At 42.9% G+C, this 17,994-nt stretch overlaps 1 protein-coding gene across 1 annotated transcript in view; it reads left to right on the top strand.

The window, feature by feature from the left end:
- LOC126248220 (protein obstructor-E-like) overlaps positions 1 to 12,800 on the top strand; it is an 83,446-nt gene extending 70,646 nt beyond the window's left edge. Inside the window, exon 4 of the mRNA XM_049949043.1 lies at positions 11,069 to 12,800. Coding sequence (XP_049805000.1) covers positions 11,069 to 11,370 — 302 coding nt within the window. The 3' untranslated portion in view covers positions 11,371 to 12,800. The remainder of the gene's footprint in view (positions 1 to 11,068) is intronic.
- Positions 12,801 to 17,994: the final 5,194 nt, after the last annotated feature.

Genomic DNA, 17,994 nt, shown 5'->3' on the forward strand with positions numbered 1-17,994 from the left:
CATCGTCGAAAATCAGTGCGGACGTGAGAGCTTTGGTACACCCTGTTAAACAAACGGAAAAATGGAGGCGGTACGATTGGAGAGCGATCCGCCTTCACCAACATGCATAAGCAATTCATTAATAGTATATATATGAATTACAAAAAAATAATAATAAAAAAAATTGCATGGCGCGAGATTCGATCCGGCGACCTTCGGATTACGAACTCCAGCGCTTACCGCTGCGCCACGACGCTGTAGAAAATCATCAATCGTAGAGAGTATTTCACCGCAACGGTTTCTTTTAACTGTCGATTTTCTCGACAACGGCTGAGAAGTGCATCTTGGTGCTTTGCCACATTACACCTCTGGCCATGAGCTTTTATTGTGCGCAGTATGAATCGAATCTGAATTTCACAATTGGCGGCCTCCCCTTGTGAGTGCATTTCTCTGTGCCTTCTCAGAATCGAGAGCTCATTTCCACGCGCTACTAACATTATAGCCGCCGTCACGGTTGTTCTCGCACATTCTAATTTCTATTGTTCTTTTAATAACACACTCCCAGTATGTAGAAGCATGAGACGAGATATTAGTTTCATCTAGTATTATTTCGTGTTAACTTTCGAGGTAGGACTGGCATCTGCTGACTTCTTAAGTTCTATGCTCAGCTATGATATGACTTTGATATTCTGTACTGCGGTCGGTAACGGCATGTATAGACTGGCGGATATAGTTGCTTCCGCACTCAAAAACCGATACTGTTCTTAATCTGGGTCAGCACCTTGTTTAGCTTCAGATGTGGTCGAAAAGTAGGACTTATACCTCCTCCCAGGACTCTACATATTTTGCTAGATGCAGCATTTGACGAAGCTGATGGAGGATTTTGTCGAATCCTCGATATTTTAAACAGATTTGACGCGACAAGTAAACCGAGAACTTTTTATACAAAGTTCTGGCCTGGCCAGATACTGGCCAGTACTGTGTGCAAGTGCATTTTTGTATGAATTAGACGGCCAGATCAATGTAATTCAAGGCTTTTTGATTGAATGTGTTTATTCATGATCTTCATTAATCCTACAGAATAGGTTCCGATTACTATAGTATAAGCAGAGACGTCATAAATCACTTCACAGCAGTCTAAGAGGGAAGTTAGCATTATTATAGCCTTGGCCTTTTATTGTGTCGGCTAAAAAGGTGAACTCCAGTCTGTACTTGTATAATTGCTTTCAGGATAGCCCTGTTTCACTACAGTAATTATGTAATTAGGACATATCTAGCCATTTGCTGCTACAAATTGCTATAATCCATCTACATTCGCCCCGAATACTGATCATGAGTGCGCACTTGACTCGTTTCATGTCATCACGCTACCGTGGAAAGTGCTCAACATCTCTGCAAATATTTTCGCTGTGATTCTTTACTTGTGATGGCGGCACTCGTAATAATCATATTCTCGTTCTCTGTCATGACCAGCAGATAGCTCATCTTAAACAGTTGTAACTATAGGACAACTGTTGATTCTGGAAGTGCTTCTCACTACATGCGGACTGCAGCATTTCATTTGCCTCTGATGTGGCTTTGTACGCACAGAAGCAAAATATCGATGTGTACTGCTCATTGACAGTCAACTCTATTTTCTGTTGACCATTGTTTAGCCACCGTGGCATCCTCAAGCGCTAGGATAGAATACACGAGTTTGCACATTTCACTTCCTGTCGGCCGTTTAGGGTGTTCAGTTCTTTTCACAAAACAAAACATTTTTCCACTGTCGTATTGTTCTGCACTAAAATAGGGAGTATCAGGCTATGTGCTGTAGAGAACTGTTGCAGAATAGATCATGTACCAAAATATGTAGACAGTTACCGTGTTTGAGATTGGCCTCACGAAAGCGCATTTCCATCAGTATGATAAAGGACATTTTGTTGTATACTGAGTTGCACTTCAAATGTAGAAATCTTGTTATTGTTGTTGTTGTTGCTGCTGGTGCTGCTGCTACTGTTGTGGTCTTCTGTCAGAAGACTGGTCTGATGCAGTTCTCCATGCAGTTCAATCCTGTGCAAGCCTCTTCATCTCCGAATAACTACCAAACCATCATCTTCTGAATCTGGTTACTGTATTCACCTCTTGGTCTGCCTCTACGATTTTTACCCCCACGCTTCCCTCCGGCACTAAATCGGTGATCTCTTGATGTCTCAGAATTTGTTCAGTTAACAGATCCCTTCTTTTAGTCAAGTTGTGCCACAAATTTGTTGTCTTACCAATTCTGTTCAGTGCGTCCCCATTAGCTGCGCCGTTTAACCATCTAGTTTTCAGCACCACAAAATTACAAAGCCTCTTCTCATCTTGTCTACACCGTTCATGTTTCACTTTCATACATGGCTACACTCCAGACAAATATCTCCAGAGTATAATTTCTAACACTTAAATCTACTAGGACTATTCGGAAAGTAAGGTCCGACTGATCGCGAAATGGAAACCACTGTGAAAATGTGAAAATCAAGAACGTTTTATCTGAAATAGTTAGCTACACCTTACAGTTACTTCTCTACATAGTCGCTGCTCCGACTTAGACATATGTTGTAACGTTGCATCAACTTTTCAATATCCTCGTCATAGAAGGCAGCTGCCTGTGCTTTCCGCCAATTCTCTTAGCTCGTCTGCGGCTCATTGTTTGTGCCAAAAAGTTTTCATAGCCAGCGGTTCATGTGAGCAGAGATGAGACTCAGGACGAGCCAATTATGGGCAGTATTGCGGGTGATCATCAAAGACTTCTAATCGAAAACGCTGCATGAGCATCTTCATTGCCCCTGCGGAGTGCGGCCGAGAATTGTAATGAAGAACGAAACGCATGACAGTTATGTTATGTGGGCTGCACGGCATCAGGCGAAATCTCTCACTAGGTCCTCATACTTGGCGGTAGACACTGTTGATGTTGTAGTCATCTTTACGTGCTTACTATGCGCTCACAAGTGAAAAGAGCAACGTGACGCGATCGACGGGCATACTAGAGACACTACTCAACACAACTGTGTAAAACGTCTTCGGATTTTCACACTGGTTTCCAGTTCGCGACCGAGCGGAACTTACTTTCGATATAGCCCCCGTATATTCGATGTTAACAAATTTATCTTCTTCAGAAATGCTTTTCTTGCCATTAGCAGTCTACGTTTTATATGCTCTTTGCTTCAGCCATCATCAGGTATTTTTCTGCCCAAATAGTGAGGCTCCTTCACTACTTCTAGTGCCTCATTTCCTAATCTAATCTCCTCCCCTTCACTTGATTTAATTGAACTACATTTCATTACTCTTGTTTTGCTTTTGTTGATGTTCATCTTATATCCTCCTTTGAAGACGCTGTCCATTCTGCTCATCTGCTCTCCAAAGACCTTTGGTGTCTCTGACAGAATTACAATGTCATCGACGAACGTTATAGTTTTTATTTCTTCTCTCTGAACTTCAATTACTACTCTACATTTTTCCCTGGTTTCTTTTACTACTTACTCAGAGTAGACAGAATAACAACAAACTTATGCCTGCCTATATTGGTAACACAAGAAAACCTTGTATGCACTAAAATTAAAGAAAATGGTTACTTAGACACTATATACGTATAATTCAAACGACGTGCTTGTCAGATTTACAGTCTTTATGGTGACAGTACATGAAGTCCACTCAGAAACATAGAAACCCTGAGAATATTTAACTCACTGACTGCCGCACGCATAGTGTGTTTCATCGCCGGGCCAGACTAAGCTAGACCACGGCGTCAACCGCTGTGGCCGCCGGCGGCCTCGAGGCAGTCATCCTGTTAAAAATATAATTACAGCCCTTTATAAAACGATGCATACGTGACCAGGGTAGGGGCGATTATCTCGTGGTAAAAAGGCAGTGTCTTACCTCTGCGGTACACAGATCTTCTCGTGTACATGTTGTAACACTGCAAAATGCTAAACGGAATAAGACTAACTATCTAAGGTACATATAAACACGACGACCAAACAGTTTCTCCTATCAGTTGCGCGTGAAGTGCGATGGCACTTGTCTCACCCAAACAGCGGGTCGTATCGCCAGTACTGTCACAGCTAGATGTAGACGTGCACAGTATGAAGGTAATCTTATTTCAACTTTCGTGTAAACGAAGTGCTCTTGTGCTGTGAACAATATTTTTGTTTCTAGCTAGTTTCGTAATGGAAAAAAACAAAAGATTCATAGCAGCTGAGCGGCATATCGACCCTCCACCAACAGAAAAAAACATTCGCGATTGGTGGGCTAGTAAAGAAGAAACGGCCGGCCGCGGTGGTCTCGCGGTTCTAGGCGCGCAGTCAGGAACCGTGCGACTGCTACGGTCGCAGGTTCGAATCCTGCCTCGGGCATGGATGTGTGTGATGTCCTTAGGTTAGTTAGGTTTAAGTAGTTCTAAGTTCTAGGGGACTGATGACCACAGCAGTTGAGTCCCATAGTGCTCAGTGCCATAAAGAAGAAACGGAAAAACTGAGGAAGACTGAAGGTGCAAATAGAGGACTGAATGCGAGATGACCAAAACTAGAAAATGACGTATCGAAATGGATTCAAGGACATCGTCAAAATGGGATTGGAATTAACACAAGAATACACGTTCATAAGCTAGCGCTACAGTGGCACTTAACAGACTTTAAGAGCGGAGTTGGTTGGTGCTACAGGTTTATGTAACGTCATGGACTTAGCATGCGAACCAAAACGAAATTATCTCAGAAAATTCCACAAGAGTATTAAGGGAAAATATTATCTTTCCATCGTTTTATTATTCAGCATCGAAAGAAAACAATGTGGCACTAACCCAAATAGCGAATATTGACGAAACTCCTCTGACATTTGATGTGCCGAGTAATAGAACTGTTGCCATGAAAGGTGCTAAAACTGTAGATATAAAAACAAGTGGACATGAAAAATGCATTAAATTGTTGTCCTTTCATGTTGTACCGACGGTATTAAACTTAATCCAACGATCATTTTCAAGCGCAAAACAGTGCCAAAAGCACATACATGACAAGGGTTGGATGGACGAAACTTGTATGAAATTGTTGATTAACAGAGTGTGGAAGATTGGTTCAAATGGCTCTGAGCACTATGGGACTCAACTGCTGTGGTCATCAGTCCCCTAGAACTTAGAACTATTTAAACCTAACTAACCTAAGGACATCACACACAGCCATGCCCGAGGCAGGATTCGAACCTGCGACCGTAGCAGGCGCACGGTTCCGGACTGCGCGGAGTGTGGGAGAGAAGGAAAGGTACTTTATTGAAGAAGTGTTCTCTTCTTGTACCACATCTGTTTAATAGTCATTACAAAAATTCTGTTGAAGAGAAATTGAGACAGGGAAGTATGGAGCTTCCTGTTATTCCGGGAGAACCTACTCCACAAATGCAACCTTTTGATGTCTCGAAAAATAAACCTTTTAAAGTATATATGAGAGAGGAATGGAACAAATGGATGATGGGTGAAATCCAACATGAATCCACTTCGAAGGGAGCTTTAAAACGACCTTTAATCAAAGAAGTGCGTCAGTGGATAAAACAGTCGTGGTCTAGAGTGAGATAAGATATTAATGTTGAATCTTTCAAGAAGTGCGGCATAAGTAACGCTCTCGATGGCAGTGAAGACCATCTTATATACGAAGCGGACAACGATGACGACGAAGAAGAGGAAGAAGAAGAAAAAAGAAGGAAAAAGGTCAGATGACAATTTTCAGATATTTTAAGGGATCAGTTCGGTTTAATAAACTAAGAATTTTTTTGTAGTTTGGCTTTGTAGTTTAATAATAAAAATGGTAATAATAAAATTAAAATTTCTTAAAAATTAAGGTGAATCTTATAGTCCGCAGCGTCTTGTAGTCCGTAAAATACGGTAGATGATTGAGGTGGGCAGTAATAATACGCAGACGCATGTGGCAGATTTAGCTACAATTACCACCTCCAAAAAATTAATTTGTTATCTCCTCAACTATTTGACAACATCACCTCTGAGAAATAATTACGAGCTATTGAGCAATAGAAAGTCGCAGGACTCCAACATCCACCGAATACACTGGAGAGAGCGAGTGGTTTGTGTCCGTGCCGAAAATTTCTAGTGGGATTTCCTGCCACATGGTACACAACGTTACGTAAACGTGCGTTGCCTATGTAGCCTTTCTCTTAGCGGCACCGGTTCTGGCGTATTTAATCAGAAACTGCGGTGTAATGTTCCCAATGATAGTGGACATGTAACGATTTACTCGTTTAGCTGCAAAGTCTTCGAGTATTTCGACAATTTTTATGATTTTTAGTTATGTTTGAAGCGATCTTAGCTTTCGGCAGATCTGTGACATGAAAAAATTTCATTATGTTAATTCGGAATCCCCTCCCGCTATCCCGTTCTAGCCATGCCGAAAGCTCCGTAGTGTCTACTGTCCAGTATCCATACTCCACAATCATATTATTTGCTAAAGTTTCGACAGAGATACGTCGTATGATCACTGAGCACAGTTCCTCCACTCGTCATACTTCTCATAATCAGAATTTTTTCGTGTTAGCCTCCCTCTTTCACAGGTGTTAGCACAGAAAGTCTAAAAATAAGCTCACTTTTAGACAGCACCTTTGCAAATGGAGATTAATTATTTGCCTTTCATTATTGTTTGTTTCATAATAAATCCAAATTGCGGTTGTTGAAAGGAATGTCACTAACCTCAAACAAGGAAGCGAGCCAATTCCTACGATTGCTTCTACAAGCATGGTTCTCGCTCTCATGAAAAGAAGTTATCGGTTCGTTAAAGTGTCTCAAGTGCCACTTCTGGCAACAGTAGTTATCGTAAATACCTGTTAAGCTAGATAAAGAACGAAGCTAAGAAAATCAACTTTTGTGATCCGCCTATCAACATACGTCCTCTCAGAATACAGTAAAAGTATCCGTGGAGCAATCGACAAGCAGATTGGATATTCACATGTGAGATATTTGATTACCATTTTTGAAATAGGTGTCGATTATTATTTTCAGGCATATAAGGGATGACGTCAGGAGCCCTAACAAGCCGCCGTTCACGTAGAAAGTAGTGCTTGTCCGTTTCACTCGTTAACACAACTGGGACAGAACATACGATATCTAGCTGTTTTCGGTGGGCGCCTCCACGATATTATCGATACTGGACAATATTTAGCTTTCCAGTGAAATATTAATCTAGTCCAGCTCACTTGTGTAACAGGCTGATAGAGCCTATTAGTAAGACGTATAGCTGCGGTCTAAGAGTTCCGCATATTTCTACGCTGTATTCCCTCCAGGCCGAGTAGGACTGGCGACTTAGTGAAAGGCGGGCGCATTTGTGGCAGTGGCGATACTACTTTTACCTTGAAGCCGGAGGCCACGAGTAAGGAGGGCACTATCTCAGTCTATCAGAAAACACTGCGAGATTTGGGTCTGTGGATCTTCATCTCAATTACTGCATCCTGCATCTATCTGGATGTCAGCTACAGGCTATTAAGACTGTAAAAGTCCCGTATACTTGAGATTCTTGCCGTGTATGCTTCGGCATAATGACGAAACTGTTGAAATAACGTAACTGAAATCTTAGCTAACTAACCCATTCCCTGCCTGTTCATGAATCATTCCTTGGGATTGTCAGGGTAGTTCTCGACAGCAAGTTATAGCCATATAATGGGTTAATTATCTGTCTCAAATGATCTCACTGGGATATAAATCGCTGTCTGAAAGACAAATCGCACAACCAAAAATATGTAATTGCAGCTGGGCATGTTAAGACGCAAAGGAATGCATCCAGATACATAGCTCCCATACTAACCAGCTAATTCCATTAAGATTACGAGAAAGGAAAACATTTGACGAAGTAGAGCCATTGACGTCTTTATAGTAGTACTGCCACATAAAACCAGAGTTCAAAATTAACAGGGACTTAACTATTTACGTTTTTACCATGTATTGCCCCGCTTCCAGCATTAAAATATCAGAAATGATATTAAGCTAAGAGACGTATGTAACTCTCGTACGTAGCCAGTAATTCAGTGGCCTTTGTAAAAATCTATTCGCACCGGCTGAGTCTCGTGGAATTGTTATCAGACAGCCGGAATGGTAAGGGACGGGTTAGTATCTGTCCAAAAACTGCCATTACGTACTCATCGAGCAGAACAACGTGGTGAATGAAGTACAAACCGAGTACGCTTTTCGGATTGGCAATCGAAAGTCTTAACACTCTGTCCACCCTTTATTAGTTTACAGGCAGAGTTAACCCGCCATTTAGGCGAATCCTGGGAGGACTCTCTACTTTCACATCACATAGTCAAAGGGTTTCACGGGTCAAGCACAGAAGCTTTATAGAAAGAACTAGATATTAGAAAATTTGCTAAACTGTTCCAGCTCTACATTTATTCTATTCGATGACAGCGAGCCGTGACTAACTCTTTTTACGGAACGCAGCTATCCTTGGCAAGTATAGGAGACGGAGAACCAGTCTTGTCGCTACAAGAGATACTCTGAGCCAGTAGAGAGTGGAGAACACTACTTGCAGAATTTCTTACGCTGGGTGTATGTTTTAAAGCGCTGCAACTAACTGACTAGCTTCGTGATTACCAAAGCACCTGCTTATTTGCATGATTGTAAGAGCCCATTTGTAACGTCCTCACTTACCGTCTTCCAGTGATTTAAAAAGATAGTAAAAGACGAATTATGGTGGTGCATGGGCCACAGCATGAATGAATCAGGGGTTACAAACAGACTTTTGTAGCGGTAAAGAGGCGTATCGTGTCGTAACAACTATTGCTTAGCTTGAGGACATATTTCTCACTAGGCTATATGATATTTTAACAGGAGATGGAATTATGCTCCACGAACATGTATTGCATGACATTTATCTCAGATGGGAAGACCCAATTATTGTGTTTGTGGCACACACATAACAGATCGTAGCTTTGTAAGAGAGTGATCTTCTAACTGAAAGAAAACTGTCGATTCGTGTGGAATGCACCCCTTTCATGGCTGACGATGAGATGTTAATAATGCTTATCAAAGAATTATTAAGTGGTCCTCTGAAAATGGACTCTCCCTTAATTTTGAGAAAACACGCTGTATTCAGTTCCGTACAACAACCAGACATACCAACAGTTGATGTAGCACATGAACAGGAATCAGTAGATAGGGTAGAATGTCCCAAATTTTTGGGTGTACATATTGACAAAAACTTGAACTGGGAGAAGCACACTACAGAGCTTCTAAAACAATTAAGTTCAGTTACGTTCTTCGTATAATTTTTAGTCTTGGAAACAAACGAATCACACTTCCGATATATTACGCATATTTCTACTCAATAATGTCTTATCGAATAATTTTCTGCGGTAACTCATCACTTAGAATGAAATTATGTATTGCGCAAAAGCGAGCTGTAATAATAATAATGTGTGGTGTTCGCTCGCTGTCGACATCTAGATACCTCTCCAACGAGTTGGCATTTTAACTGCATTATCACAATACATATAGGGTAGCCAGAATGAGATTTTCACTCTGCAGCGGAGTGTGCTCTGATGTGAAACTTCCTGGCAGACTAAAACTGTGTGCCGGACCGAGACTCGAACTCGGAACTTTTGCCTTTCGCCGGGAAGTGCTCTACTATCTGAGCTACCCAAGCACGACGCACTACCCCTCCTCACAGCTTCAATTCTGCCAGTACCTCGTCTCCTACCTTCCAACCTTCACAGAAGCTCTTCTGCGAACGTTTCAGAACTAGCCCACCTGGAAGAAAGGATATTGCGGAGACATGGCTTAAGCACAGCCTGGGGGATGTTTCCAGAATGGGAGATTTTTCTCATTCTGGAAACATCCCCCAGGCTGACCTGTACGGGAACATACATAATGGATGTACGAGTAGCCGGCCGGTGTGGCCGAGCGGTTCTAGGCGCTACAGTCTGGAACCGTGCGACCGCTACGGTCGCAGGTTAGAATCCTGCCTCGGGTATGGATATGTGTGATGTCTTTAGGTTAGTTTGGTTTAAGTAGTTCTAAGTTCTAGGGGACTGATGACCTCAGATGTTAAGTCCCATAGTGCTCAGAGCCATTGGAACCATTTATATGTACGAGTACCAGTCGTAGACGCATGGCTGACAACATATACAATATAAGTTTGGGTCTGGCCTTGAGTCGTGCACGGATAGCCAAATGATGACGACACGGTAGCTCAGCGTGTTAGGTCAGAGAGCCAGTGCCCCTCTGTAATAAAATAAAAAATAAATAAATAAACTGCGTAAAGGAATCAACGATAAACTTGAATAGATGTCATGTGACCTCCGCCCAGACCGAACGCAATGAACAATATCGAACAAAATGAAGAAAGAGAGAAAAGAAATGTCAAGGCGACCGCTCGTGATAATCGGTAAACCTGGGTTGAGTCCCAATCCCGCACAAATTTTCACTCTCGTCATTCCATTCTACAGTTGATGGTAGTCCTTATTCGCAATCGCGAAATCATTTGATGCGTTTCGTTACGGCTGTGGTCGCCCAGTGTCAGTTCCTTTGGACATGCATGCATGTCCAAAGGAACTTTGCATCGTAATCAGAAAAACACAGGCACTACAATATCGTATAATCACAAATATGATGTAGCATTTTAGTTATTGTAGATTTTTATGGCACTACATACACAACTTATGGTAAAAAGTATGTTACAAATCAATATAAATGTTAGTATTCGCACTCATCCGATGTCGTATTCAGAATGTTGCTTGTTGGCTGGTTGGGGCGCTGCTATCGCTGGGGATAACAAAAACGAGACGGAGTTCAAAATGTTCAAATGTGTGTGAAATCTTATGAGACTTAACTGCTAAGGTCATCAGTCCCTCAGCTTACGCACTACTTAACCTAAATTATCCTAAAGACAAACACGCACAACCATGCCCGAGGGAGGACTCGAACCTCCGAGACGGAGCGTCACGGCTGTCGTGTTAGACTGGGCTACTACTTTCAGTGTCTCGTTTCCTAATGTAGCTCCTTGAGCAATAAACTGATTTAATTCGAGTAACCCCGTTATACTCCATTTGTTTTTAAGAAGGGTAAAGTGTGTTTTGTTGTTATTTTTAGCGCTGTGTAACGAGGACGCGAACGGCAACGTGCCGCTGGGCAAGTCGTGCAACCGGTACTGGCAGTGCCAGGGCGGCTACCCGCGGCTGCAGCGCTGCCCGGCCATGCTGGTGTTCGACCGGCGGTCGCTGCGCTGCGTGGTGCCGCCCACGGAGGACTGCGACGTGCCCACGACGCAGGCGCCGCCGCCAGAGGAGCTGGACGACCGCAACGTGCCGGGCCCGGCACGCGGCCGGGAGCAGCCGCTCGACCTGCCGCCCGGAGCTCTGCCCGTCCCGCTGCGGCCGCGCCCGCGCAACTAGGCCGCACGCCGCTCTAATTTATCGTGCTCTAGCTGTAGCTCACCTCTCCTATCTAATGGACTCTGTTCTAGTGTATAAGAGAACGGGCGTGAATGGCACGCCGTGTGCTGTTGTCCTATCCGGGCAATAGCGTCGTTTACTTCTTCCACACTTTCACATTTGAGAGGTCGAGTGTGAAAGCAAAACCCGATTTTAAGAGTTTTTCTTCATTAATCTGCCAACGATACGACTCTAGCGCGTATTCCGTTAACTCCCAGCCACATGATTTGCAGCTAGTTTACCTGAGGATAACTTTAAACGATTATGTGGAGAAAAAAAAAATAATCAAAAAATCGTACTCCTATCTAGAGTCAGTAATCATTCGGGTTTTTACTTAGAAATGGCAACCTGTCCGAAGTGGAAGGTTTTTCTTATCGCTAAATGCCAGTAGTAACAAAAGCTCACCAACCGTGGGCAAAATTATTGCTAATAGATATGAAAAGGTTGAGGGAAAGAGATGAGTAGGAGGAAGCGGGGACGTTATGACCCAGTGCTATAAACATCACATTAACGAAACCGCCTCGTTACGACTTAATTGACAACACATTACAATGTGAGTAAAACCGTCCTTTATCGTCTTTCCCCTTACCTTAAATAAATACTAAATTTCCGTCCAGATTTAACTACAGGTCGATACTTGTCACATTACGGTATATTTATCGAGTAAGTATTCCTTGCTGCTGCCAACAGCTTATTCGAAGAAAATAAAATTATATCGCTCGTTTTAACACCAAAAACCGACGGTCTGAGTCTTGATGCACCTCACCCAAGAAGGAAATTTTGTGATATATAGTCAAACAGTAAATGAAACTTTAGACAATAGTTTTCAATCTTACGGCAGATGTCTTCCCGAAACAATTTTCCTGTGGTGTATATAAAATTAAAATAAACTTTAACCGCCTGAAGATCCTCATTTTCAGTCTTCCAGTGTCTCTGTACACTTTGAAAAGTTCAAATACTCTTTACATTTTATCTTATATATGTAGACTAAATAATGTGTTACATTTTCTGTTGTGTAATTATTTGATATACATTGTAGAATTCACATAGTATTTCCCATCACTTTGTATCCGTGTATTTCAACCGTGAAAGTCTCTTCATTTTCGTATACCTCTTCATTACTCATTAATGTTTGTCAAAGGAAAATAATGATTTCTTTTCATTCTAATTAAGACTGATTTTGTATTAGCTTTTTCCCAGCCGGCAATAGAGATAAATGTTTTTTTTCATGTTTCTAGTTACAACTTAACAGTTCATTGTAAATTTTTCTTGTACGCAGTATTTCACTTGTGAATATTTTCCAATTTCCTCAAGATAAATTTATTGTTACAGTTCCCATTGTCATTGTAATTCTCATTGAACATTACAATAAAAATCATAAATAGTTTTAACTGTTTGTATGTACCTATGCACAGACCCCGCTCCTTAACTGCGAGCCGGCCGAAGTGGCCGTGCGGTTAAAGGCGCTGCAGTCTGGAACCGCAAGACCGCTACGGTCGCAGGTTCGAATCCTGCCTCGGGCATGGATGTTTGTGATGTCCTTAGGTTAGTTAGGTTTAACTAGTTCTAAGTTCTAGGGGACTAATGACCGCAGCAGTTGAGTCCCATAGTGCTCAGAGCCATTTGAACCATTTGAACCTTAACTGCGAAGTCCTCTGCCAAAAACACATCATTAGTGGAAACCTGTAAATGTTACGCATAACTGCATACTTAACAGGGCATTTCCCTTTCGTTTAACGGTACTTTATTACCATTTTTTTTTAAATTTGAGTGTTACCTATACAATCAGTCTGTAAATGGGAGAAATATTGTAATAAATTGGAGTATTACTGCGACAACGCTGCAGAGTGGCAAAAGCGTACATAAAATTTTCACTTTATTGTCAGCTTCAGAGAATACAACAGCTTCATTACACAAGGTATAGCTCGTAATAATGTCTCCTGCTGACGTATATAACGCCTTAAAAATAAAATAAAAAGGACACATATTTTGAACAAGTACAGAGACCTAGCACAACTGAGAGGCGAAATGTGGTTCATCTGTATTTTTTGCCTCTGACACTGAAGGAACAGAACCCAGACACGCGGGATCTCTATTTGAAACACTTTCTTATGTGTGGGTCACAAATCTACTTACTGTTCAGTCACATTTGCTAATTTCTTCTTGTGCACGTAAAAAAAGCAGCATTATTACCAAAATTAATTGAGGGTATACATGCAAGTACAGTACTCCAAATACACTCTAAGACAAAGAAACGACGTACCACGAAGAAGTTACGCAAACTGGTCCCAAATTGATGTGCACAGAGGTATTCACTGAAAACTGTAAACATTTGAGGTCGATGGGTGAATCTGTATGCAGCGCAATTTCGCCGCATACGGGGATATGACGATGCCAGGGCACAAAGTCTCTGCGAATTTCATTTCGTGCACTCAGTTACGCCTGCAGACAGGAGCGTGAACTATACATACATATGTCAGCATTTGAGAGAGGACCCTTAGTTGAGCTCATAGCAGCTAGTTGGAGTAATAGGCGAATCTCTCAACATTTGAATATGAGAGATGGCACTATTCAACGGTGTTGTCAGGAATGGGTGAACCAATGGCCGAACAAAGTGTCAAGAAGAAAAGCCGTCGACCTAGGGACGCGATAGAACGACAGAACCGAGCAGTCGTCAGAGAGGCATTCAGAGCCCTGGTTTCACATTATCATCGATCTACATCTACATCTACATCTACATCCATACTCCGCAAGCCACCTGACGGTGTGTGGCGGAGGGTACCTTGATTACCTCATCGGTTCTCCCTTCTATTCCAGTCTCGTATTGTTCGTGGAAAGAAGGATTGTCGGTATGCTGACCTGCTATATTGTAGCTAAATGATAAGGGATCTTTCTTTCTATGTATTCGCAGCACATTACACTTGTCTACATTGAGATTCAATTGCCATTCCCTGCACCATGCGTCAATTCGCTGCAGATCCGCCTGCATTTCAGTACAATTTTCCATTGTTACAACCTCTCGATATACCACAGCATCATCCGCAAAAAGCCTCAGCGAACTTCCAATGTGATCCACAAGGTCATTTATGTATATTGTGAATAGCAACGGACCTACGACACTCCCCTGCGGCACACCTGAAATCACTCTTACTTCGGAAGACTTCTCTCCATTGAGAATGACATGCTGCGTTCTGTTATCTAGGAACTCTTCAATCCAATCACACAATTGGTCTGATAGACCATATGCTCTTACTTTGTTCATTAAACGACTGTGGGGAACTGCATCGAACGCCTTGCGGAAGTCAAGAAACACGGCATCTACCTGGGAACCCGTGTCTATGGCCCTCTGAGTCTCGTGGACGAATAGCGCGAGCTGGGTTTCACACGATCGTCTTTTTCGAAACCCATGCTGATTCCTACGGAGTAGATTTCTAGTCTGCAGAAAAGTCATTATACTCGAACGTAATACGTGTTCCAAAATTCTACAACTGATAACCGTTAGAGATATAGGTCTATAGTTCTGCACATCTGTTCGACGTCCCTTCTTGAAAACGGGGATGACCTGTGTCCTTTTCCAATTCTTTGGAACGCTACGCTCCTCTAGAGACCTACGGTACACCGCTGCAAAAGGGGGGCAATTTCCTTCGCGTACTCTGTGTAAAATCGAACTGGTATCCCATCAGGTCCAGCGGCCTTACCTCTTTTGAGCGATTTAAATTGTTTCTCTATCCCTCTGTCGTCTATTTCGATATCTACCATTTTGTCATCTGTGCGACAATCTAGAGAAGGAACTACAGTGCAGTCTTCCTCTGTGAAACAGCTTTGGAAAAAGACATTTAGTATTTCGGCCTTTAGTCTGTCATCCTCTGTTTCAGTACCATTTTGGTCACATAGTGTCTGGACATTTTGTTTTGATCCGCCTACCGCTTTGACATAAGACCAACATTTCTTAGAATTTTTCTGCCAAGGTCCTTTAGGCGGCTCACAGAATGGGGGCTGAGCTCACTGCACCCCTTGATCCGACTACCATTGACCTCTGTACATCAACGTGCCCGTTTCCAGTTGTGTCGGGCACGTTCGGCCTGGAATCTCGTTGGATGGAGTAGAACTGTCTTCAGCGATAAGTCCCGCTTCGAATAGAGCCCCAGTGACCTGCGAAGACATGTCTGGAGGAATGCCGGACATTTGCCACGCCGGACATTTGACACGCCGGACGTTTGCCACACTTGCCCCTTCGCCAGGTAGCTTGAGTAGCGATCCCTCAGGTAAGGGACGCCCTTCCTCGTACTACTTCTGCCCGCTTTCAAACCGCCGTCTCCACCTCTTACTCGATACAACTAGTACGTAAGGGACCTTCTTCGACATCTTGGCCAAATACAGAGCTTCTTTTCCGAAATCGAAATATTTATAACTTTTGGGAAACGAAAGAAATACCGACGATTATGTCATTATGTAATTAGTTCTGCTAAGTACAAATATAGATCCCTCTGTCTGTACGGTAGCTTCCTTTCACGCTTACTGATTGCGATAGAAACAGTCCATCGCCATGGGAGCAACAAGAAAGGAACGATGTAAAGAGAATGCGAATGAAGGATAATCATTTCTTTTGGATCACTGCATTTGTGCCTACTTTAATTACTACAACTGCATGCCCAAAAGACAATAAGGAAAGAAGAAGTGGGTATGTGAATGTGTGAAAAGAAGAACGACATACTCCATATTGATTTACACTCTAAAATGCGATGTCCCTGGCGGCGAAACATTAGTTAGTAGCCGGCCGGTGTGGCCGAGCGGTTCTAGGCGCTTCAGTCTGGAACAGCGCGAGCGCTGCGGTCGCAGGTTCGAATCCTGCCTCGGGCATGGATGTGTGTGATGTCCTTAGGTTAGTTAGGTTTAATTAGTTCTAAGTTCTAGGCGACTGATGACCTCAGAAGTTAAGTCGCACAGTGCTCAGAGCCAGCCAGCCATTTTTGAACTACGTCCCCGCCGCAACCGCAGTGGTCCACAACCCCACGACAACTCCTGCAGTCCAATTCACCCCTCCGCCGCCTCACACTGAACCCAGGGTTATTGTGCAGTTCGGCCCCCGGTAGACCCCCCCCCCCCCCCCTCCAGCGAAGGTCTCACACCAGATGAGTGTAACCCCCATGTTTGCGTGGTAGAGTAATGGTGTACGAGGAGAACTTGTTTGCGCAGCAATCCCGACATAGTGTAACTTAGGCGGAATAAGGGGAACCAGCCCGCATTCGCCTTGGTAGATGGAAAACCGCCTAAAAACCACCCACAGACTGGCCGGCTCACCGGACCTCGACACAAGTCCGCCGAGCGGATTCGTGCCGGGGACCAGGCGCTCCTTCCTGCCCGGAAGGCCGTGTGTTTACCGCACGGCCAACCGGGCGGGCTACAAGAAGGGTTATTACAAATTCCTGGTCGACATCACAATCCCACATTTTAACCAAAATTCAATAGAAGCTGAAAACCGTGTGTTACCATAAAAAGGAATGACTACCCCCATACTTAATGATTATTAAGGCCTGAAACCTTCAAGCTATGAAAACGTATAATTCTTATTCCCCAGAAATCAGTTTGGAAATGCTATATGACTCGTGAAATTTACCAGAAGTAGTTACAATCACACTCACTTTCGTAATGCAGCATAGCAGGTAGAATACTACACAGTGAGTAATGATTGATCGAGGTAGCGATACAGAACTAAACAAGAGTTGGCTTGCTGCTTATAGAGGCCAGCAATTGAGAATGTTTCCACAGTTTTTTGATCATTGACTTTAAATACAGAGAATAATTAAACCATGAGAACCAGTACATAAATCATGAATACATTTTAACGTGACATCACGGTAAAGTGCGAGTTCATTGCGCACGATATTTAGCACGCAACTGTCGTCGAAACACCACCCGTCGATTTTCATTATCTGCACCTGAAAACTCATAGCATCCAAAGAAGAACTATTAACGAGGGGTATCCAAAAAATCGTAATTACTTTTTAAAAACTATATATTTTCAAAGTGTTTATAAAACAACTGCATCCCCTTCAAAATACTCTCCATTACAACTAATACATTTGTCCCATCGGTGCTTTCACTGTTCGAAACTTTTAGTAGTCATCCTTAGAAGCGGCTGACAACTCCTCCCTCGTTTTATGACTTCTTGTCAAATCTGTGTCCTTGCGTGCCCATTTTCATGCGCGGAAATAAAAAAAAAGTCGCTCGACACCAAGTCAGGCGAGTAAGGTGCGTGGATGGGGCAGTGGAACCATGCCATTTGAGCCAAAAACTGTCTAACAGAGATGGCTGTGTCTGCAGGTGCGTTTTCGTGGTGGAGGAACCAGTCTTCTGTCTGCCCAAGTCTTCCGTTAAAATTCGCTGGACCGAGCTCCAAGATAACGCACTAATCTCTGGCAGGTGACGAATTGTCTGTCGACACGGTCTGTGAGCACAAGCTCTCGAATTTTTTCAATATATTCGTCGATTCTGGCAGTTGATGGACGTCCAGAACGACGTTTGTCATCAATCGGCATGTTGCCATTTTTAACTCGAGAAAACCACTCGTACACTTCAGTTTTT

The sequence above is a fragment of the Schistocerca nitens genome, chromosome 3 (genome assembly GCF_023898315.1).
Source record: "Schistocerca nitens isolate TAMUIC-IGC-003100 chromosome 3, iqSchNite1.1, whole genome shotgun sequence".
In the NCBI taxonomy this organism is placed as follows: Eukaryota; Metazoa; Arthropoda; class Insecta; order Orthoptera; family Acrididae; genus Schistocerca; species Schistocerca nitens.